This window comes from Bolinopsis microptera, chromosome 4 (assembly GCF_026151205.1).
Source record: "Bolinopsis microptera isolate Bmic1 chromosome 4, MBARI_Bmic_1.0, whole genome shotgun sequence".
Lineage (NCBI taxonomy): Eukaryota > Metazoa > Ctenophora > Tentaculata > Lobata > Bolinopsidae > Bolinopsis > Bolinopsis microptera.
Window position 1 is genome coordinate 9,026,912 of NC_087075.1, and position 25,279 is coordinate 9,052,190.

The 25,279-nt window shown below is 37.4% G+C and overlaps 1 protein-coding gene across 2 annotated transcripts in view; it reads left to right on the forward strand.

Annotated features, from left to right (window-relative positions):
- Positions 1 to 22,294, forward strand: part of LOC134813740 (calcium/calmodulin-dependent protein kinase type II subunit alpha-like) — a 56,146-nt gene extending 33,852 nt beyond the window's left edge. For both annotated transcript variants that reach the window (XM_063821610.1, XM_063821611.1), the window contains exons 8-15: positions 1,461 to 1,502; positions 2,113 to 2,193; positions 8,762 to 8,888; positions 13,445 to 13,522; positions 18,252 to 18,351; positions 19,368 to 19,459; positions 19,752 to 19,863; positions 20,442 to 22,294. In XM_063821610.1, the coding sequence (XP_063677680.1) occupies positions 1,461 to 1,502; positions 2,113 to 2,193; positions 8,762 to 8,888; positions 13,445 to 13,522; positions 18,252 to 18,351; positions 19,368 to 19,459; positions 19,752 to 19,863; positions 20,442 to 20,559 (750 nt within the window). In that variant the 3' untranslated portion in view covers positions 20,560 to 22,294. The remainder of the gene's footprint in view (positions 1 to 1,460; positions 1,503 to 2,112; positions 2,194 to 8,761; positions 8,889 to 13,444; positions 13,523 to 18,251; positions 18,352 to 19,367; positions 19,460 to 19,751; positions 19,864 to 20,441) is intronic.
- The last annotated feature ends 2,985 nt before the right edge of the window (positions 22,295 to 25,279 follow it).

Below are 25,279 nucleotides of genomic sequence, written 5' to 3' on the forward strand. Positions count from 1 at the left end.
TTTGGACTCTAGGCTTCCCCCTGGTAATGCGATCTCGGAAGGCAGGCCTCCCCTTTGCAACACGAGCTCGGAATCGGGAGCTCTCGATACGAGAGGTACGTATCGAGAATGACTCGGGCCGAAAATTTTCTAAGTCAAAATTTTTCAAAGTTTTTTCTAAAAACCACTTTTCTCCAAAAGTTTTGACCGAAAAAATATTTTCGGCTTATAATGAACAAGGTAGCATGAAACGTGGAGAAAAGTGTTTTTCAGAAAAACTTTGAAAAATATTGACTTAGAAATTTACCCCTCGGTACACAATTTTGGACTCTAGGCTTCGGGCTTCCCCCTGGTAATGCGATCTCGGAAGGCAGGCCTCCCCTTTGCAACACGAGCTCGGAATCGGGAGCTCTCGATACGAGAGGTACGTATCGAGAATGACTCGGGCCGAAAATTTTCTAAGTCAAAATTTTTCAAAGTTTTTCTAAAAACCACTTTTCTCCACGTTTCATGCTACCCTCTTCATTATTAGCCGAAAATATTTTTTTGGTTTTTCGGTTTATCGAAGTCTGCACCTACCCCTCGATACACAAATTTGGACTCGAGGCTTCCCCTGGTAATGCAATCTCGGAAGGCAGGCCTCCCCTATGCAGTGCGAGCTTGTTTCGACTTTCGAGGATGTAGGTCTCACTTCGCAGTGCCTATTACTCTCCCTATTACTCACTCCTGCTGTAGCCTGTAGAAATAACTTTACACTAGGCTTGAGTAATTATGAGTTTGCCTGAAGTGTGCCTCTACTAACCTAGTATAAGCATCTAGTAGCCTACTATGAGCTTTCATAAGCTTGTTACGCCCCTAGTAAGCGTAAATAAACATGTTAGGATGTCCAATTTAGGTGTTAAATGGTGTTAAAGATGAAATTTCGAAGACAAAATTCATGGCATAAAATGGAGAAAATGGAGAATTACTCATGGGTTTTTCCATTTTCTCCATAGAAAAAGTCTCCATTTTATGCCATTTTATGCCATTTTATGCCATTGGCCCCCCCCCCCCCCCGATGTATCAGTATCAAAATAATGACATAGTATCATCGTATCATCACATGCTTAAAAGATCATTCGGTACTATCATTCCTGCAAAATAACCGAATTTTGCACTCCATTTTTGGAATAAACTTTAAAATTTTTAACGTCTATAACCGTACTTATCTGTATGTCGACTATATACAATATACATGACACTTAAAGTTTTAGACTGGAAATAAATAATAATACACGTAATTCATTTTTACCATTATAATTTATATAATAGGTAATATATATAATAGGTAAGAGGAATTACCTGGGAATGTTTTGGATATGGGAATTCGGGAAAAGGTGTTAACAGAAAACAATCTTTGGGAACTAACCTCTGGGAACTAACCTCTGGGAACTAACCTCTGGGAACTAACCTCTGGAAACTAACCAGCTAATTTATTTCAGTATCCGTCTCCAGAATGGGATCCTGTAACTAGCGAAGCTAAGGTCTGTTTTATTCTTTATCCCAGCTTTTTTGTGCCGGTTTTTAATTTATAATTATTTAGATTGCATGATTTTCAAAAATAGAGTTTTGCGAAAATCATGGGTCATTTCGACTTGAAATTTGACGCATGACGTCACACCACGTGACATGATATCAAACCACGTGACATGACCTCAAACCACGTGACATGATATCAAACCACGTGACATTATTTCAAACCACGTGACATGAGGTCACACCATTTGACCTATTGGACCATCACTATACACTATTACTACTTATAACAAAGTACTTAGATGGCGGTCTCGAAGTTATGAAACTGGAAATTTGCGATCTACCTGTCAATATATTGACAATTAAATTAATAAATAAAATATTCTAAATAGTTTTGCTACATCTTCCTGATCTAACTGATGGCTAATTATCTGAGTGTATTTTAAGTTCTCTGCTCTAAATGTATATTTAAAGAAGTTACGTAATTTATCTTACTTGGAGTTACAGAATCTTTTGTAAAAAGTATATAGTACCAAAATCTGAAATTAATTCATAATTTGAAAGTGTAATGCCACAATCTGATGTAACAATAATTTAAATTATGTTATTTTGTTCCAGAATTTGATCGATAGTTTGCTGTCAGTGGACCCAGAGAAACGTTTTTCAGCATCGGACGCTCTGAAACATCCTTGGATAGCTGTAAGTACACTGCCACGTGACGTCATTATACTGTCACGTGACGTCATTATACTGTCACGTGACGTCATTATACTGTCACGTGACGTCATTATACTGTCACGTGACGTCATTATACTGTCACGTGACGTCATTATTATACTGTCAAAATTTCACACGACGTATTCACTTTCTCGCGTGATGTCCTTAAGCTGCCACGTGACGTCACTTTACTGCTACGTGACGTCATTTTTCGTTGTGACGTGAATCGTGATGAATTATTCTTTACTTCATATTTAATAAATCAAACGTACAAACACGATACCCAAATAAAATTTCTAGAAATCTCGGCGATAAAAGACATTTAACTGAACTATGCAACCTAATTAATTAATTCCATAATTACTTGATTAATTAATCACTTAATTAATTACAGCGAGGAGCAGGAAATAGTGCAATGCCCCTCAAAAAACGTCTGCTCAAAAAGCATTCTTACGACGGAATGGTGATCACTGTGAATGTGGAAAAACGTACGAGTGCGGTGTGGTACTGATCTGTGCACGTGCGAGTGTGGTACTGATCTGTGCACGTGCGAGTGTGGTACTGATCTGTGCACGTGCGAGTGTGGTACTGATCTGTGCACGTGCAAGTGTGGTACTGATCTGTGCACGTGCGAGTGTGGTACTGATCTGTGCACGTGCGAGTGTGGTACTGATCTGTGCACGTGCAAGTGTGGTACTGATCTGTGTACCTGCGAGTGTGGTACTGAACTGTGCACGTGCGAGTGTGGTACTGATCTGTGCACGTGCGAGTGTGGTACTGATATGTGCACGAGCGAGTGTGGTACTGATCTGTGCACGTGCGAGTGTGGTACTGATATGTGCACGTGCGAGTGTGGTACTGATCTGTGCACGTGCGAGTGTGGTACTGATATGTGCACGTGCGAGTGTGAACAAGTGTAGTATAATTGAGTGCCGTGAGAAATTGAAATGATGTTAAACGAATAGTGAAAACTGAAAGTTGTGTTGTCAGAACTTGTTATCTAATGTTTCAAACTTAACAAGGAGTTTTATGAGAAAGAGTTCTTACAGCATTGTCATATAAAGTTGGTATGTGAGAGAGAGTATTCAAGTATGCAGCGTAATTAATTCAAGTATGCAGGGTAATTAATGTCACACTACGTGATGAAAGAACACGATTAAACCAGGTGTGATTTTCATTGATCACACTACTTTAACTCACTAAAATCCTAAATTGATTTTTAGGTGACAGAATTTATTAATTTTATACCTGTGGAATTATCAATGTAATATTAATTATCATTAGACTGAAACAATCCGTGAACCCAAAGATGTTGATATAATTAACATAGTGATATTCAGCCATGATATTGCCAAATATTTCATATTTGTATTCATTATATTATATATTATTAACGTTTTCAGATGGAATTATTTGTTACATTTAAATAAGTACTAATACTATTTAAAATATTTTCAGCGTAGATTTTATTATTGTTGTTTTTTACCATATTAACCACATAATAATATGTCCAATTATAAGTTATCGCAAAACTGTTACTGCTCAGCTATAACTAACAGTAATTTCTGGAATTTATTAGGCAGCACAACATTTTCAGAATTTCGATTTATGTTTTTAGAACAATTTATTTATAATTTAGATTATGTTACCAATTATAAATATAATATCTATCATCACAATTTACAAAATATTTTACGAATTAACGCTTGTATAATCATTTTCCAATTTACATTTTAAATTTGTCCCAAAAATTTTATTTTTCTAATTGATTCTACCGCATGACAGAAAGAATATATGGAATCTGGCCACCAAAAATTAATCAGCTATTAAGTATCATAATCATATCACGTGATATTATCACCAGATCACGTGACGTCATCACCATATCAAGTGACGTCATCAAACTATGACGTGACAGATATACATGTGAGAATGACTTTTTATCACCTCACTGAGAAACACCGTGCAATTAAACTCCTAACAAAGTGTTATATCCGGTGTTACCATTGTTTCATCCTCGAGAAATAGTTTAACTAGACACGTGTATGCAACTATGAAAATCTGCAATCAAATGTTTCCATTTAATGTAGCTTCATATCTTGCTAAGGAAAATTGAACTGGCTAGTTTCTGGCCAAAGAAAAAATTTCAAGATACCACGTGATGTTATCACAATATCACGTTACGTCATCATCATATCACGTGACGTCATCAACATACCACGTGACGTCATCAACATATCACGTGACGTCATCAAGATTTAGGTGGAGATGTAAGATTGTAACGACGTGTAAATAAGTGTGCTGAGTAGAATTGTTCTCACTCCCCATCATATCATGTTGCGTACAGCACATCCAGTATTGTTTTGTTTTGTTGTAGGCAGTAGTAATTTAGATAGGACAGGAGTAAAATAGATAAGTAGAAGGGTCAGATCGGTGAAGAATTCTATTCTGTTTTATTCATCATTGAAGATAGTGTCATAAGGGAATCGTCGGTGGAGTCTTTTTTATTCGTAGAGCAACTAGAAGTTAGGAGAATATGTTACACGCGTAGCGTTATCTATTATCGTTGATAAGGACCCTGGTTTTGTTGTGAGACTTGGTGAGTTTTATTTCGTTATTACGGACATTTTTAGTAGTGCCAAATCTTGGCACTACTCGAGATTTTCATTTTGTTTCATATAAGCATCATCATCAACATTCAAAGAATTATTCTGTATGTATGTACGACCACCCACGTGCAAATCAGATGAGAAATAGGAAGTTGTATAGTAACCATGGTAACGGTGTTGAAATGTGCACGTGCAAAGATTTGCGAGCGATATTTTGATCAGTTTTGTAATAATTACGTTGTGTTCAGTGCGAGCTACATTTTAATCGGCTTTATCTTCGGTTGTGACGAATAGTTTTTGATGCGATAAAAACTGACCACTAAAGAATACTATTAGCTTCCTCGTGTGACCACGGGCTCTCTAGTCTTACTTATAATTCAAAAGATTATGTTTGTTTGTCGTCTGTATGTACGACCGCCCCCATGCTCCCATGCAAATTAGACACAAAATAGTAAGTTGCATGTGCACGTGCAAAGATTTGCGAGCGCCATTTTGATCGGTTTTGTGGTAATTACTTTGTGTTTGAAGTGTTTTACATTTAATTCGGCTGTATCTTCGGTTGTGACGGATATTTTTTGATGCGATAAAACCTTGATTACCAAAGAATACTATTAGCTTCCTCCATGTGACCACGAGCTCTCTAGTATATTATATTGCCCCGCTATCGTATAATTAAATCAGGTGTCTACTGTCACAGAAAATTTGCGCAGTGATTGCAAAACACAAGCTCTTTGGTGGCCTCTGCTTGTCAGTTTTGGCTAATTTAAAGATATAATAAGTATTGGGTGCCTAATGTTTATTCTCCAGGCATTAGCTTGACCTGAAGCTGATACTTTTGATTTCATTTCTTTATTTAAAAAAACTTCTACAATGATCTTCATTAGATAATGTCTCCTGGATTACGTAAGGAAACCATAGAAGAAATTGGAAGGAAGATTTTGGAGAAAAATTTCCAGAACAAAGATGATACTTGTAAACCAATGATGGTACCACCCATACCAGACTCTAGATTTATAGACAAGCTCCCAGAAGATGTTGTGTTACAAGGACAAGATGGATACGAAGAAGAAGTCAAGGTATTCAGATGTTTCGAGGAGATTAAGAGGCCCTTTACTGTGCTGCATCAGTTGGAATATACCCATGAACAGTATTCTGTTTTCCGTCCAAGTCATCAGTGTCACCAGAAGAAGTGCAAGAGGGGAATAGAAGTGCACCCTTGTCATCAAGCAGATAAAAACAGGGAAGGAGAAACCGATTTTGTGGTTTTAGGCGAGTATTTCGTAGCAGTTTTTGAGGTGAAAGGACTCTCTGTTTCCAAATATGAGACTTGCTGTTCAGAGTTAATTTCTAAGTGCAGTGTCCGGAGAAACGGTATTTCCTCCTCCGTGCAGAATACGAATTCTGTCAAGTTTGAAGCTTGTCGTGACGATGCGTTGCGACAAAGAAAAAGAATAGTGGAACTCGTAAAATCGGTGGACTCGACACTGGACGTGTACGAGTTTACTATTTTCAGTAACATCAATCAAGACGAAGTTGACGAACAATATTTGTCAGATAAAACTCTGCTGTTCAGTGGACACCTGAATAATTTTACGGCATGGTTTGACACTAACATTCCCCCACAAGTCGGTGATGAAGATGTGAACAGAGACATGGTGGCAGTTAAATGCTGCCTCCTCGGATTGTGGTGTATAAACGCAGATAACAAGTGGACAGATACAACATGTAGCTTGTCCTATTGTATCAACGATATTGATGATAAACTCAGAAGCGCTCTTGTAACGAAGAAGTTAGTTGATGAGGAGATAGCTGAACAAAGCCAATCGTGTGGTAAAAATAGGAAACAAAAGAAACAACAGTTGAAAGAGAAGAATTACCCTGAAAATAATGAGATGGTGGATGCACCTGACATATTCAAGAAGTACCTAAAAGTCAAGAGTGTGACGAAAGATCAGCTGGGTGTCTTTAATAGTAACGAGAGATTTCTTTTTGTTAACGGTCCTGCAGGATCTGGAAAGACTATTGCAATGATGGGAAAAGTGATTAACCTCGCTCTCACATCACCAGAGAAGAGGATACTGATTATGTTAGCAGGATTTGATCACCATCCAGCATTTGAACATCACATGCAACTATTGAACAATATCAAACATGATATTACGTGTGAGACAATAACGTACGGAGTGAGCAGAGACGAAGTGAGCGAAGAAGAAGTGAGCGAAGAAGAAGGTGATATCAGTGATAGGTTGGTGGAAGCACACCTATTATTATCAAAACAGCTGTATGATAGCACCAGTAAAATCATTATATTGATATTTGAGGATTGTTTGACTGAAAGTATGCACGATTTGATAACGAAATATGATTACGTTTTTTGTGATGATTATCAGAAACTCTTTGATTTTATCATTAGTGATGTTAACACAGAATCAGGATCTGCTCATAAAAATATCGTATCTGAAGGACTACTTCCAGTGTTAAAGAACAGCGATACAAATAATACTAGTATCTGGATACTGTGTGATGACGGACAATCTTTGTATGATAAGCTTATACATGTGAGACCTGAATTTATTGCAGTTAAAACGAGTGATGATGAATTCAGAAGTTATTTCGTTAACTCTCAACTATCAGTTAACCTGAGAAACACATACGAAATATCTGAGGTGTTGTCAATCATAAGGGAACACTACGAGAAAATCGATTATACCGGGACTGGGTCAGTAAAGTTACCAGAACACAAGAAAGGCCACTTTCTTCGTGGTAGTAAACCTGTCATCTATCTGTTAAAAGGTTATGAAACTACTACCTGGAGAGATATTCTGATCAGAGAGTTGGATAAACTAAGAGGATCTAACAGTTGCCTTAAAAATAAGGATATCGCAGTTTTAGTCAATACAGATGGTGATGATAAGCATGTGTTGGATACTGTTGACAGTGCGGTAGAGAGATTTAACACTACTGACAACAAAATTATAACGGCGGATGGTACATGGAGCTGTGTGTCAGCTGAGTGGGCTGCTGTTATCTGTATCTGCAGACACAGGACACAGCGCACTACAGTTACACTACCTGATAACAGTGAGAAGGAGGTAATATACAGTAACTTGATTCCTGAACTTTACATTGCCATATCAAGAGCAAGAGTGTACTCAACAGTGATCATATTTGATTACAGACGAAACGTATGTGAATATACTGATAAACTTTTAGATGAACTAAGAGAACGTCGTGATTTGTGTAGAATAATAGACATAGAACCATCTTAAACTTCTGAGCGTATTGTCCTTATCTACGATTATTTTATTATGATAATTGATCAGAGTTGAGATAATAATATGTTATATTGTGCTGTAGGTAAAATAACACAGTCATCTTATCAATATGGAAATTAATTGATATTAACGTTATATAAACATATTATTATAAAGTCATTTATTTGGACATTTTGTTAATATTGATTTTTAAAATCGTTGATTAACAATTATTGTTAATTATTGTTCTAGGCCACAAGTGAATTATCCCTCTCTATCATCAACTTTCGGATCAACCGAAAGATCTAAAAAACTCCTCAACAAAAATGATACGAAACATCCAGTAAAAAAGCGTTAAATGGGGATAAAACTGGGTAAAATGGGGTAAAATAAAGTGCAGCTAGTCAAATGAAAACCTTAAAATTCATGTTCAAATAAAATGATGTGGGGTATATATTGAACCTTGTGAGAGCACAATAACTGTGTAAGCGTAACGTTTATATTAGACTGATAGTTACATTTTAGGCAAAGACTTTATGTTCAAATAAAATAAAGTAATATAGTAAATTGTATTCACTGCAGATGCGTTGTAGCTTTGTTGTGTTCGGTCTCCAACAGTTATACTAACTCCTGGTTGTTTGTCTATATTTCACGTGAGAGTAATACTAACTCCTGATTGGTTCACAGAATAGAGACAGAGTAGCGTCCAAACTTCACAGACAACAAACAATAGACGGTCTGAAGAAATTCAACGCTCGAAGAAAATTAAAGGGAGCAATACTGACTACGGTCCTGGCAACTAACTCTCTGGCAGGTTTGTGTTTTAATATAATAATGTTTAAATTATATTTTAATAAAATTTTAATAAGATTTAAATTATATTTGAATACAATTTGTATGATATTTGAATGATATGTAAATGATATTTGAACAGTGAATTTGCAGGGACACAATGAAACAAGTATTTTAGTATTAATTAATAATTATCCGTATTATAAATCTTTATCGCTGGTCAGTAGCCCTACTTGCAAATCAAAACGGCAATATAAAAAATAAAAAGCAAACCCCTGAAAAAATGTGTTAATTACTAACAAAAATAAAAATAAATACAACTGTTCAGGACTGAAGTCTACAAAGTACAAACAAGTTTAACCTACTAACAAATCCTTGTTATCTACAGTGGTGTTAGCTACACTGTTGTTAAGTTTATACTGTGTTGGTTAATTGCTGACGAATGTTTATTCAACCGTGACCTCCATAATTCAAACAGACCTAAGTTTAAGTAAATTCTAGACTATACTTAGGAAATAACAGACCTAAGTTTAGACACCAAGAAAGCGGACGATTTGTTTTTATAACACACAGAGTACTGGTGTTGTGTTTGAAGTACTGGCACCCCTAAGTAACAAAATCTTGTATTGGTAATAACAGTCATCACAGTTTACCTGGCGCAGTACTGGTTGACCTAAATACCGATGGGAAGGTGAATTTGTTGTGACACGTGACAATGATACTGTAGCCGGGGGAAGGAGAGGCGCGACAGTATTACTGTGGCTTAGTTACAGAGGGGGGGGGGAGGGATGTAGCCGGGGGAAGGAGGCTACAGTATTGCTGTGCATTCGTTACAGAGGGGGGGGGGGGGGGGATGTAGTCAGGGGAAGGAGGCGACAGTATTACATTGCATTAGTTACAGAACACGTGGTTTCTTGCACCATTGCGTTAACAGAGCCACTGCAATTTAGCAACCCAGTCACTCACGGACTCACTTTAACAATGAAGATGATATCCTGCCAAGAAACGTGACATACCTCAGGAAAACCTCTTCCAGACAACTGGATTTAATATAGAGTGTTATTTTAAAGTATGAAGACTCCAATTTGGGGCAGCTTGTGTTTTGCTGATTAAAAACTACATTTGTAGTCTAGGTATATTGCAAAAGCAATTATACCCATTTCATTCAGCGAGCTCGCCGTGCGATCGTGTATGATATTACCTTGTATTTGTATGCTTTACGGAACGCGCGATTACTAGTTTTTTGAACTGAAATTGCCATCGGGTTTGCATTATCTCCGCGCGTTAAAACAATGCAGCACTTTATTTTGTTATTGTCACATATATGTCACATTGGTCCAACAGGGTTAATTCATCACACCGCCCAATATCATCAAATTTCAAAAGTTCCTCCTAACAAAACATATTTCTAACCTAGACTCTGTGTCATTCCCTTGTTTATACCTCCTCACAATTCCACCTCAATTAACCTCCTCCGATGATCGTCTAATTAACTAATCATCTAATTAACCTCCCAATTACTGTCCGTTAACGGACTGTTGAGTGGCACACTGAGCCTCGTACCACCCAATTTAACTCAATTGATCAGATACTGTGTGGGATCTCAACCAAAATATCCCGAAATAACCCACTTCCCCAAATTCAGCTCACGACAATTATCCCACCCAAATGTTATCTAGATCTCGAAAAGTCGGATATTATCTTCCGTCTGGATTACAGTGTGCCATTATGCCCGCAGAGGGAGTGAGTCGCGGTCATTAACCTAAACTATTACAAATTAAGAATAATTATACCTTTTAAACGCACGTGTTATATGGCTGGATTGTTACAAAGTGTGTGTGCGTGTGTGAGTAGGAATACAGAATACCACTTCTATAATGTTACAGTGTGAGTTAATTTGTTTACTTTGCTATTTTGTTGTGGTGTTTTTGGTTTTGTGCTGCTGTGTTTCCCTGTTTTTCCTTTTAACTGTTTTTGGTTTGTACGAACGGTTCAAATTTTACGTAAGCTTGATTTTAAGCTTTTAGACATGCTGGTTGGTAATATTTAAACGACCCCTAATAAGCAACCCCTTTTCAAGCTAGTGTTAAAACCTTATTAACAGCTAGGGGTGTCCTTGTTCAACTTGATAGAAAATACTTTTAAACTATAACTTAAAGACTAGAGGTGTTGAGGTGGAATTCCGTTTAGTAAAACCCCGCGGCCATTTCATTCCCTTCAAATTAAATGAGGCTTTACAATTATTATAATTGTGTGACCTTTGAAAACTTATCTGCGGACCCCAACTTTTCTGCGGACCCCAATTTTTCCCCGCCAACGATGCCTGTGTAGATTACGAATATTGTGTAGACATTGTTAAGTATATGCCTGTGTAGATTACGAATATTGTGTAGACATTGTTAAGTAGATGCCTGTGTAGATTATGAATATTGTGTAGACATTGTTAAATAGATGCCTGTGTAGATTATGAGTATTGTGTAGACATTGTTAAGTAGATGCCTGTGTAGATTATGAATATTGTGTAGACATTGTTAAGTAGATGCCTGTGTAGATTATGAAGATTGTGCAGACATTGTTAAGTAGATGCCTGTGTAGATTATGAATATTGTGTAGACATTGTTATTCAGATTAGTCTATACAAGTCGTTGTGCTCTCGGGCCCCATTATATTACGATGAGTGAGAACACGGTATTGTTATACACACTGCACTGTTCTCACTGTTCTCTGGGTTACCCTAATTGTTGCTTCTTTTAGATTTTCATGCCCACTGTGTACCACAACCATGTACGGCTCCCAGCCCGGAACTAACTCCTTTCTCTACCAGATAACTCCTCCATACATCCCAGTTCCCCTTCCAGGCATGGCTCCACCGTGTAGGTGCGGGTGAGTGCGCACCCACCAAAGATTTTGAGCTGGAGCCATGCCTGCCCACTTCAGGGCTTACGGGTCCTCTTTAGAGTTTTGCTAATCTCTTTGATCAGTAACTGATGGACTGATAGCTTTTACCTGTATACTCTCCGGGGATGTGTTTAGTTGTTTAGAATTAGCGTTTTACAGTCGCATTTTTGAAGCTTTTATTCTGCACTAGTCCCAAAATTAAAATCTGATGAACCGTGGGAAAGTGTCGAACTTAAAAAATATATCCTGTTCTGAACCACTCCCATCACACACTATGGCCTAGGGGGGGGGGGGGGGGGGGGGGGGGGTTGTGGGGTTAGGCTTGACAACTGACTTGCAACTAATGTCTCATTAGCAGTTAGCACGTGGTAATAACAGATTAGCACGTGCTCCCTGGAAGTTCTATGAAGCTCCATCACGTGTTAATTATCGGTAATGTGCTTGATAATGACTAATTACATAATTACATAATTACTTATCGAGTACATCTTACCCTGTAATTTACCTACACTTGCTCTCCTCGTTATTTATCTTGTACCAATCTCCAGCTGATGATCTGTTATCCTTGGTTAATAATTAAAATGGCATTTTAACGTAATGGTACGTTCATAGTAAATTCAAAGTACAGTAATTCACTACGATAATCTCATAATCCTCCCTCCCAAACAAAACATATAAAGTAGCATTTTATCACCACCCCTCCTCCCTCCCGATTCCCGAACAAAACATATAAAGTAGTATTTTGGTTTCCGTCCAGTTCTGTGATTGTTATGCTTGGAATATAAAGTTTTGGTAAACTCCCAGTTATCAGTTATCAGTTATTGCTTTAGTTCATGGTTCTATCAAATTAAAACCTCAAAACCTGTAGTAGCTGTGGAAAGTCCTGAAACGTCGTCACAAAAGTCGTCGTCACAAAAGTTGTCGTCACAAAAGTTGTCGTCACAAAAGTCGTCGTCACAAAAGTTGGAACACTTACAGCAGAAAATGATCCCAACTAAAAGCTTAGCTGTAGAACTGACACGATCATTCTAATCATCTAGCAACTTACTGGTTACTAAGTGACCACTAATTGGTTACTAAGTGATTACCAACTGGTTACCAACCGGTTACCAAGTGGTTACCTAGGTTACAACTGGTCACCAAGGTGTCTGACACACGACTCACGGTGGAGAATGGGCGACACCAGAGCAACATGTCTAAAAGCATTTTAAAAAGTGGGTCTTAAAGAATTCGAGAGAAAAATGCTCTCAGCTCTTTTTTGTGGGGAAACTTTCATTGACAGTGATATGTAAACATAAAAACTACGACCTGTTAATATTCTTTTTCTAATTATTTTAAAGTAAAACTTACTCACTGAAACGTTAAGTACACAAAACATGACGACAGGGAGGAAGACTTGGAGCTTGGAACTTAAAATGCAATAACAATAATAATGAAGAAATAACTTGTATCTTAAAATACAATTCAAGAGAGTCAGGACTTTACTTTTTCTTACACTGACAGAAATACTGATGATGAAATTAAATAATATTAATAAGTTAACTTTTAAATAAGTGTGATAAACCCATGTTACCTGTTAAGTGTCACGTGTTAAGTGTCACGTGTTAAGTGTCACGTGTTAAGTGTCACGTGGATCACTGAAATACTGTGTTATTTATTTTAATTACAGTCCTCTTTCAGGGATATTCACTAAGAAGCCTAAAGATGCTGGAGACATTATAACAGATCTCATCGCAGAACAACCTATCAGTTTACCAGGTGAATACCGTTATATCGTATATCTAACTGGTTACCATGGTTTCTTAGTGGTTACTAAGTGGTTACTAAGTGGTTACCATGGCCATGGTTGCTAGTGGTTACTGGTTACTAAGTGGTTACCATGGTAACTACTGATTACTGAGTGGTTACTAAGTGGTTACCAAGTGGTTACTCAGTTGTTATCAAGTGGTTACCATGGTAACTGCTGGTTGTTATGATAAGAATTGGTTAATTTCAGGCAATGAAATAATAAAAACGAAGAATTATACTCATTTTAAATCCATCATATCAATGTGGAACCCAAAGAAAATAATTTCAATGTCAAGAAAATTTGTTCATTTCATTGTAAATAAAATCACTGTAAATCTGTACTGCTACTTTTCCCTAAGAACCCCGAGTTTTTGTCGGGGAGAAGTTTTTGTAACTGTAATGTTTTGGGGGAACTCGTTAGTAATATTTCATGTGTTCCTTTGTAAAACGAAAATCACGGCAACATTACATGTTCATACATTTTGTATGTTTTTAAGATTACTACTATCACGTTACTGAAACGTTGGACACCCACTTAAATACTACAAACTAACCGTGTGGTAATTCATAAAAAAATCACAACACAATAAATATTTTAAAATACAATTTATGTATAAAGTTATAAAAGTCACGTTGCTGTAACGTTGCATTGATTAAAAAACCGAGGTTACAACAGTACATGCTAACTGTGTGATAATTCCTTATATAATATGTAAAAATAGAAAATTTCGTCACAAGACAATGATCAAAGTGCCTGACTAAACATCTTAGTGCTGGCAAGCGCGACCCCCATTTTATTTTGTAGCACAGTCCGGTGATAATATCAAATAATATTTATTCAATTATTTTCATCTACGAAAGAGAGCTATAATGCTATCAAACAAGTTTTATCTTTACACCCTAAACAACTGTAATACGATTTGAAACCTAATTTCCAGCTAGTTACACATACATTTGGGGACGTTTAGTAAGTCAGATGTCCACTTTAATCATGGCTGTTTTGTAGAAATAATGGCAATCTATTCCAAACCCCCTCCCCTATACTAGCTGTACTACTACTGAATATTTGTTTGAAATCGTATTACTATTAGCGTCCAATTATTGCACACATGTCTTATCATTATTAATACTTTTACATGAGGAGAAATCAGAACCAGGAACATCATTTGGTAAAATAGCCTTTGAGTCTATGTCTTGTAAAAGTAGTAATTGCAGCAGCAGATCTTTAAATACAACAATTTCAGAAGTTTAAGGTGGTTCTATGTCTATTATTTTACACACATCACCACGTTCTCTTAGTTCATCTAAAAGTTTATCATCATAGTCACATCGTTCATCGTTTTGTCTGTAATCAAATAGGATCACTGTTGAGTACACTCTAGCTCTGGATATGACATTGTAAAGTTCAGGAATAAAGTAACTGGGTGATACCTCCTTCTCACTGTTATCAGGTAGTGTAACTGTAGTGCTATATGTACTGTATCTGCGGATACAGATAACAGCAGCCCACTCTGCTGACACACAGCTCCATGTAGTTTTCACCGGTATTGTGTTGTCAGTAGTGGTAAATCTCTCTACCACACTGTTAACAGTATCCCTCATATGTTTCCACTCATCAGCATCCTCTGCACTGACTAAAACTGTGATATCCTTGTTTTTAAGGCAGCTGTTAGATCCTCTTAGTTTATCCAGCTCTCTGATCAGAATATCTGTCCAGGTAGTAGTTTCATTACCTTTTAACAGATAGATGACAGGTTTACTACCACGAAGAAAATGGCCTTTCTTGTGTTCTGGTAACTTTACTGACCGGGTCCCGGTATAATCGATTTTCTCGTAGTGTTCCCTTATGATTGACAACACCTCTGATATTTCATATGTGTTTCTCAGGTTAACTGATAATTGAGAGTTAACAAAATAATTTCTGAATTCATCATCACTCGTTTTAACTGCAATAAATTCAGGTCTCGCATGTTTAAGCTTATCATAGAAAGATTGTCCGTCATCACACAATATCCAGATACTAGTATTATTTGTATCACTGTTTTTTAAAACAGGAATTAGTCCTTCAGATATGATATTTTTATGAGCAGTTCCTGGTTCTGATACAGTATCCCTTACGATATAATCAAAGATTTTCTGATAATCATCACAGAAAACGTAATCATATGTCGTTATCAAATCGTGCATACTTTCAGTCAAACAATCGTCAAATATCAATAAAATGATTTTACTGGTGCTATCAGACAGCTGTTTTGATAATAATACGTGTGCTTTCACCAACCTATCACTGATATCACCTTCTTCTTTGCTCGCTCTGTACGTTATTGTCTCACACGTAATATGTGTGATATCGTTCAATAGTTGCATGTGATATTCAAATGCTGGATCGGAATCCTCTCCTACTAACAAAATAAGTATCCTCTTCTCTGGTGATGTGAGAGCGAGGTTAATCACTTTTCCCATCATTGCAATAGTCTTTCCAGATCCTGCAGGACCGTTAACAAAAAGAAATCTCTCGTTACTATTAAATACTCCCAGCTGATCTTTCGTCACACTCTTGACTCTTAGGTACTTCTTGAATATGTCAGGTGCATCCACCATCTCATTATTTTCAGGGTAATTCTTCTCTTTCACCTGTTTTTTCTTTTGTTTCCTATTTTTACCACACGATCGGCTTTGTTCAGTTACCTCCTCATCAACTAACTTCTTGGTTACAAGAGCTCTTCTGAGTTTATCATTAATATCGTTGATACAATAGGACAAGCTACATGTTGTATCTGTCCACTTGTTATCTGCGTTTATACACCACAATCCGAGGAGGCAGCATTTAACTGCCACCATGTCTCTGTTCACATCTTCATCACCGACTTGTGGGGGAATGTTAGTGTCAAACCATGCCGTAAAATTGTTCAGATCTCCACTGAACAGCAGAGTTTTATCTGACAAATATTGTTCGTCAACTTCGTCTTGATTGATGTTACTGAAAATAGTAAACTCGTACACGTCCAGTGTCGAGTCCACTGATTTTACGAGTTCCACTATTCTTTTTCTTTGTCGCAACCCATCGTCACGACAAGCCTCGAATTTGTCAGTATTCTTATTCTGCACGGAGGAAGAAATATCGCTTCTCCGGATACTGCACTCAGAAATTAACTTTGAACAGCAAGTCTCATATTTGGCAACAGAGAGTCCTTTCACCTCAAAAACTGCTATGAAATACTCGCCTAAAACCACAAAATCGGTTTCTCCTTCATCATTTTTCTTCATTAGATGACACGGATGCTTATCTAACCCCCAACAATTCTTCTGGTTACACTGGTGATCAGGCTTGAATGCTGAGTACTGTTCATGCGTGTACTCCACATGATGCAGCACAGTAAAGGGCCTCTTAATCTCCTCGAAACATCTGAATACCTTGACTTCTTCTTCGTATCCATCTTGTCCTCGTAACACAACATCTTCTGGGAGCTTGTCTATAAATCTAGAGTCTGGTATGGGTGGTACCATCATTGGTTTACAAGTATCATCTTTGTTCTGGAAATGTTTCTCCAAAATCTTCCTTCCGATGTTTTCTATGTATTTCTTACGTGATCCAGGAGACATTATCTAATGAAAGAATGAAGATCATTGTAGAAGTTTTAGAAATTTAAAACAAATCAAAGGTACAAGCGACTAATTAACAATATCCCATTGATTCAACTTGATTTAATTAGTTTATTAATGGTATGCAGATTACCCCTCCCTCCCAACCTCCCCTCCTGCTTATAACGCTTCCTGGCAGGGTATTTGTTACTTACCTCTCCTGCGTATAACAGGGTATTTGCACCCCAACCGCGGGAAAAATGTCGTCAAAACAAAGGTTCAGAAATCGAAGATTAGTCTTTTATGATCATCGAATACAAAACGTTAACTTTCTTTTCACCACATAAATAAAAAAGGGAGTAGAGTAAAACTATCGACAGATCTCCTACTAAAAAACTAATGTCCCTAATTACGAAACACAACACAGCAGCTCTCACAACAAAAGCACAGTCCTAATTCACAATATTAGGTCACCCTCTGGTATGTGCTGTGTGTAACATGAGCTCGGACAGTAATTCAATGTGGAATGTTCTTGAACGAGCAATAGGAGGAAGAAAAATAAACCCACCGTCCCAACGTGATGTGTTAAATGTTAATACAAGAGTGATTATGATAACTCCACTCTATAACGTAATTGTGCAATTATGTGATCGAGTACTTACTTAATTTGCACCAAAGAGTTACACTAAAGAGCTTGTGTTTTGCGATCACTGTGTAAATGTTCTGTGACAGTAGACACATGATTTAATTATACGATAGCAAGGCAATGTTTGCAGAGCTTATTTTAATTCTTATTTTAATTCTCGTTGCCTACAATATAACTATCAGTCTAATATAAACGTTACACTTACACAGTTATTGTGCTTTATCAAACGAACTGTAGCAGTATTTAATACCAATTAAAATTACAGTAATCAATTAATTCATATACCAATTAATAATTCAATTGTTGAGACTTGAAAGTTAGTTAATTCCACTAGCAGATGGTCTATTGAACAACACGTTACTTATAATATGTGACTAACAAACAATCTCCAAATCATTCAACGTAATGACTCAATTAGTTTATTAATCAAATATTAGTTTATTGATAAACTAACTAATTGATGATATACAGGTTCGTTTGCGGGAGAAGATAGCCCGGAAGCAGCTGAGATACAACACCTCACACAACAGTTGTTAGACTACGAGGTTAAGAGAGACTGGATCAATTACTCGTAAGTGTTAATTATTTGTTAATTACTCGTTAATTTCTCATAAATTAACCTTAACACACTGCTGTGACACTGTTGTGATACTGTTGTAACACTGTTGTGACAATGTTGTGACACTGTTGTGACACTGTTGTGACACTGTTGTCATACTGTTGTGACACTGTTGTCACACTGTTGTCACACTGTTGTCACACTGTTGTCACACTGTTGTCACACTGTTGTCACACTGTTGTGACACTGTTGTGACATTGTTGTGACAATGTTGTGACACTGTTGTGACAATGTTGTGACACTGTTGTGACACTGTTGTGACACTGTTGTGACACTGTTGTGACACTGTTGTGACACTGTTGTGACACTGTTGTGACACTGTTGTGACACTGTTGTGACACTGTTGTGACACTGTTGTGACACTGTTGTGACACTGTTGTGACACTGTTGTGACACTGTTGTGACAATGTTGTGACACTGTTGTGACACTGTTGTGACACTGTTATGACACTGTTGTGACACTGTTGTGACACTGTTGTGACACTGTTGTGACACTGTTGTGATACTGTTGTCACACTGTTGTCACACTGTTGTGACACTGTTGTGATACTGTTGTGACACTGTTGTGACACTGTTGTGACACTGTTGTGACACTGTTGTGACACTGTTGTGACACTGTTGTGACACTGTTGTGACACTGTTGTGACACTGTTGTGACACTGTTGTGACACTGTTGTGACACTGTTGTGACACTGTTGTGATACTGTTGTGACACTGTTGTGACACTGTTGTGACACTGTTGTGACACTGTTGTGACACTGTTGTGACACTGTTGTCACACTGTTGTGACAATGTTGTGACACTGTTGTGACACTGTTGTGACACTGTTGTGACACTGTTGTGACACTGTTGTGACACTGTTGTGACACTGTTGTGACACTGTTGTCACACTGTTGTGACACTGTTGTCACACTGTTGTGACACTGTTGTCACACTGTTGTAATACCGTTGATAAGGACCTATTTCAGGAAGCTGTGTCACCCTAGTATAACAGGGTTTGAGCCGCAAGGCCACGGTCACATGATCAAAGGCTTGGAGTTCCAGCGCTTTTATTTTGAAAGTAAGTTAAACAATTAATTAATTAATTAATTACACTATCATATTTTCAAAACAATCTTACCCCTAGTAGATAATGCTAGCTACTGATCTAGACTACTATCTGAAAATATGGGTGCAGTGTAAAAGGTTCCCAAATTTAAAGTAGCACTCAATGACACTTATATTAGTAACATGAACAGTTACTGATAATTACTGACATTTAGTAACAATTAGCAACACTAATTATTAACACTTTAAGTACAGCTCGGTTACACTTAAAGTAACACTTTAAGTAACACCTTGTAACACTCCAGCTACGACTACTTCACCTCACAAGACCCTCATAATGGATCCACAAGTCACGATGCTGAGCCCCGAGTCTGCTGTTATCGCCTACGTTAGGATATGCCAGAAAGCTGATACTTCGTGAGTAGAATAGATAATATAAAGCAGTAATTAAGTAGTGATTAATAATAAAAACAGTGAAAAAGTAGTTAATTATTTATTAAGTACATAGTATTGCGATGTTTTTATTGTCAGCATATTTTTGTCCAATTACTTTTTGTTTCATTTCACCCCTGTTTCACTATAAATTTAGTGTTTTTTATTTCTTATGTACTGTAATATTCTCTGGTCCTAGCTAGACGACACGTAACACATTACGTGACGTGTTACACACCGTATATCTAGGGCCTTAATTGTTACATAATACATATTACTGAAGTTAATATCATCTACAGGAAAACTTCCATTTATCATACTCTGAACTACTGCAAATCCCGATTTACCGCGCGATAATCTTCTTTCCCAAAATGAGGGCTTTAAGTACATTATGTGAACAATCAAAAACCCGATTTACCGCAAAACCCGATTTACCGCAAATTTTTCATTTCCCCAAATTCCGCTTTAAATCTGGGTTTACTGTATTATTATTGAAATGTTATACATCATTTAGATGTTATCTATAAGTTAAGCTATTAATTTTCCAATTTCCTTCACCTCAGGACCAATACAATCTACTCAATACACTCTAACGAAAGCAGAGTTTGGAAACGAATAGGAGAGACATGGCTCAACATTCACTACCATAAATCTAACACTACCAAAGTAGCGACACCGTAACACTTCCAACACTTAGTGACTCTTAGTGACTCTTAGTGACTCTTAGTGACTCTTAGTGATTCTTAGTGACTCTTAGTGATTCTTAGTGACACTGAGTGACACTTAGTACCACTTAGTGACTCTTAGTGACACTTAGTGACACTTAGTGACACTTAGTGACACTGAGTGACTCTTAGTGACTCTTAGCTTCTTAGTGACTCTTAGTAACTCTTACGAACACGCATCAACAATTGGAAGCAAAATGAAACTTAACAACTCTGAATAACAGCTAATAGATGCGTTACAAGAGTGTCACAAGAGTGTCACAAAAGTGTCACAAGAGTGTCAAAACAGTGTCACAAGAGTGTTACAACAATGTCACACTTTGAAATCTTCGCAAATGTGTAATTAATGTTTAGCACTTGTATTCAGACATTATAAAACTGGTTAAATGTGTGGTATGCTTAAGCTTTACAGCTAAAGTTATACGGACGGTTCCCGTATTGATAAACTCCTCCTTTTAGCTTTGTTACAGATCGAGATGCTTGTGGAAATGTTTACTGACACGTGAAAGGTATTAACCAATCAGCTTCCAGCATTGACCAATCGAATCCCAGAATCACTGTCACGTGTCAAAGCAAATACAACCCCCACTAGTATCCAGATCTATTATAGTATTAGCTAACCCGTTATGTGTGTGGTTTTACAATTTATTGACAATATCAATATACTAGTGGCAGGATTATGTGTATACTAGTGGCAGGATTATGTGTATACTAGTGGCAGGATTATGTGTATACTAGTGGCAGGATTATGTGTATACCAGTGGCAGGATTATGTGTATACTAGTGGCAGGATTATGTGTATACTAGTGGCATGATTGTTTGTATACTAGTGGCAGGATTATGTGTATACCAGTGGCAGGATTATGTGTATACTAGTGGCAGGATTATGTGTATTGTGTGTATACTTGTGGCAGGATTATGTGTATACTAGTGGCAGGATTATGTGTATACTAGTGTCAGGATTATACAGTTTAACCGCGATAAACCGGGTTTTCCGGGGAAGAGAATTTACCACGTGGTTTTGATTTGCAGTAAATGCATGTAAATTATCACTATCGGGGTATCTGAGAAAAAGCCCGGTGAGTCGGGTTTTAACTGTTATAGTGGACTGTATGTGTAGACCATGTAGAGGTCAGGGCAGGTCCGTCAGATTTCGGGTTTTATCCATAATTAGAGAAAAGGTCTTTACTAGAATATGAACTTTGAGATTATTATCGGCTAACAAACAGTCAGTTTGAAATTAAAGCATTTTTGATCAATCTGTTTCAAGTGACTTATCTTTGGGTCGATAATACGGATTTAAGAATTTCAATTAACGGATGTTGGTTGCTGAGGGCTAATATCGATATTTAAACAGAGATTATTTGTTATTTGACTCAGGTTGTTCATTGAATAACTTTCTAGTTTTGGTTATTCTATGGGGATTATGTGAAGGTTATTAGATTGATTATTTAACCAATTAATTATTTAACTAATTCATTTATTATGTAATTAATTGATTGCAGCTGTAAATTCACCTATCAAATATCACACATTAAAACCATATGTGAAAATCCCATAACGATTACAGTCAAACTGTGTAGAATAAAATAAAATAAATAATAATATGTAACTATTTGTGATTATTTGTGATGTTATGTGTGTATATAAGAGGTTTAACATAATTATAATATTTCCCAACATTTCCTGACATTATTGAATTTCACTGTATCGCCATATTTGCATTTTGCAAGATATAATATCACTACATTTATTCATGAACTTAACAATAGGAGTTTTAGCTTATTGACTGAATTAACCTCTCCACTGAAGCTGCTTGAACCGAACCTAAATAAAATATATAGCGGAAATATATAATATGGTGCTATTTCCTTTATCTGCACTATATAGTATATATCAATATGCAGTGGAAATACATATTATATAGTGGAATATATAATATGGTGCTATTTCATTTATCTGCACTATATATGCAGTGGAAATACATATTATATAGTGGAATGAATGTTGAGCTAAACGAGCACCAGCTTGCAGTGGCATTACCTGGCGCGCCATTCCCTCTGCACGGTGCTCTTTCCACTTCTTTCACTATCCGTGAGATAAGCAAGCAATAGAATACTACTAGCAAGCTAGGTAAGTAGATACTTCTAGCAAGCTAGTAGTAAATAGTAAAGCTAGTAAATAGCAAGCTAGGTAAATGAGCACCAGGTTGCAGTGCTTCATTATCAACTCTAACTAAAGCATCCTATTTCCATCATACCTACTATCACACCAGATCACACCATTCACAATGTCATTTTGAACGGTTCTTTGTAAATCATGAGCTACAACTTCGCCACAATCACCATGGTGACGTAACACCATGGTGACGTAACACCATGGTGATGTAACACCATGGTGTTACTAACACTGTGTCAGCGTGGTTACATTTAAAAAGTGTTCTTAATGATGGGATTTCATGAACACTTACTGTCACAGTTCCTCGTTAGCGAACTTGAACGACTGCACTTTCTGGTTTCCATGACAACGAGTCACTCAGTCACTTGGTCAATTTGTCGTTTCACTCTTCTCCTATTCTCATTGTCATCTATTTTTCTCATTTCAATATGTCAGTGAAATTTTTTCTCTTTATTTTGCATTATGTCACCATTTCAGTATTTCACCGCTTATTCCAATCAACCTCGCCATTTCTCCAAAAGAACAGCATATTTTTTGTGTGGATCGAATGGATTTGTTAATAAGATGTTTAATGTTTATTTCATTTATAATGTTCTATTTCATTTTTGAACCGTGAATTTAATAATTTAAATTTCGCGTTTTCTTTAGTTCTACTTGATTCGAATATCATACATAAGGTCTATATAGGGTACGCGTCGCACTACAGTACATATCGCACTACAGTACGTGTCGCACTACAGTACGTGTCGCACTACAGTACGTGTCGCACTACAGTACGTGTCGCACTACAGTACGTGTCGCACTACAGTACGTGTCGCACTACAGTACATGTCGCACTACAGTACGTGTCGCACTACAGTACGTGTCGCACTACAGTACGTGTCGCACTACAGTACGTGTCGCACTACAGTACGTGTCGCACTACAGTACGTGTCGCACTACAGTACGTGTCGCACTACAGTACGTGTCGCACTACAGTACGTGTCGCACTACAGTACGTGTCGCACTACAGTACGTGTCGCACTACAGTACGTGTTGCACTACAGTACGTGTCGCACTACAGTACGTGTCACACTACAGTACGTGTCGCACTACAGTACGTGTCGCACTACAGTACGTGTCGCACTACAGTACGTGTTGCACTACAGTACGTGTCACACTACAGTACGTGTCGCACTACAGTACGTGTCGCACTACAGTACGTGTTGCACTACAGTACGTGTCGCACTACAGTACGTGTCGCACTACAGTACGTGTCGCACTACAGTACGTGTTGCACTACAGTACGTGTCGCACTACAGTACGTGTCGCACTACAGTACGTGTCGCACTACAGTACGTGTCGCACTACAGTACGTGTCCTCTAACAGTGTCCTCTAACAAGTCTCCTCAGTATCCTCTGATTATTCGCTATCAGAGGTAAAAGCTCTTGAGTCACTGCACACAGCTTGAAGTCACTGTCACGTGATCACCTGTAACTCCACCAGAAGGTGTCACTTAACTCGCCAGGGGGTCTACACCAACTTATTTCATTGTCACCTTGACAGTCATCTCAGACGTTTTGTCACCTCGCTTACAGCAGCTCTTTTCGTGTGCCTGTTAAGTTTTTTAAAGACAAAAGCTGCGTTTAACGTTGGAGAGGGTATAAAATGGCTGACATCTGAATTACGTTATATGTAAATGATCCTTCTACCAAATCTTAGTTTACTTGTTAATTTCCTCTTTGGTGTTTTTTTGGTGATAATTGGGTGATTTGGGAGCAATTAATTAGCAACGAATTAACTAATTAACTAATAAACTTCAAGTTTTGATATTTAGTTATTTGTTTTAGGGAAAGATTAGACTTTGGCGTTGTTTTTAGTTTTACCTATCCCTTGTTTAGAACTTTTATTTAATCACAGTGCTGGCAAGCACGACCGGTGCATTTATTGTGGGTATACTATGTACCCCCTTTACTATTATACCCCCTTTACTATCATACCCCCTTTGGTACACGTTACAAGCCTCTTTCGTGCACGCGAAGCGTGCACTCCGGCCGGAGGCGGCGGCCGAAGGCCGCCGCCTCCGGCAGGAGTTTTTCAGGCATTAAGACTCATAGGAAGTCGTTCAGCAGATTTATTTTTAGTTCAAAACATTCTAATTTGATGTCAAAGATGACAGGAATAAAAAATAGTTATGTTGAGATTTTTAAGAAATTTGCATAAAATACTCGCCAGCACTGTTATACGAAATTCGGTAAAAAACCCAAAATCGCCATATTCAGGTGCCTTAAAAACCATGTTAAAATCGAGTTAGAGATCTGAAATTTTTCAGGGCGTCTAGACGTTGACCAAATCGACTGCAAAAAAAGTTTCAGGTTTCAGGAACATCGGGAAGTGGGTTTTCTAGAACCCCTGTTTTACGACAGATTGTCGTGATATCTATCTATATATATACATATATATATATATATTCAGGGATAGACGCTTTGCCAGTCAATTGTAGCCTGTATTTAATTGT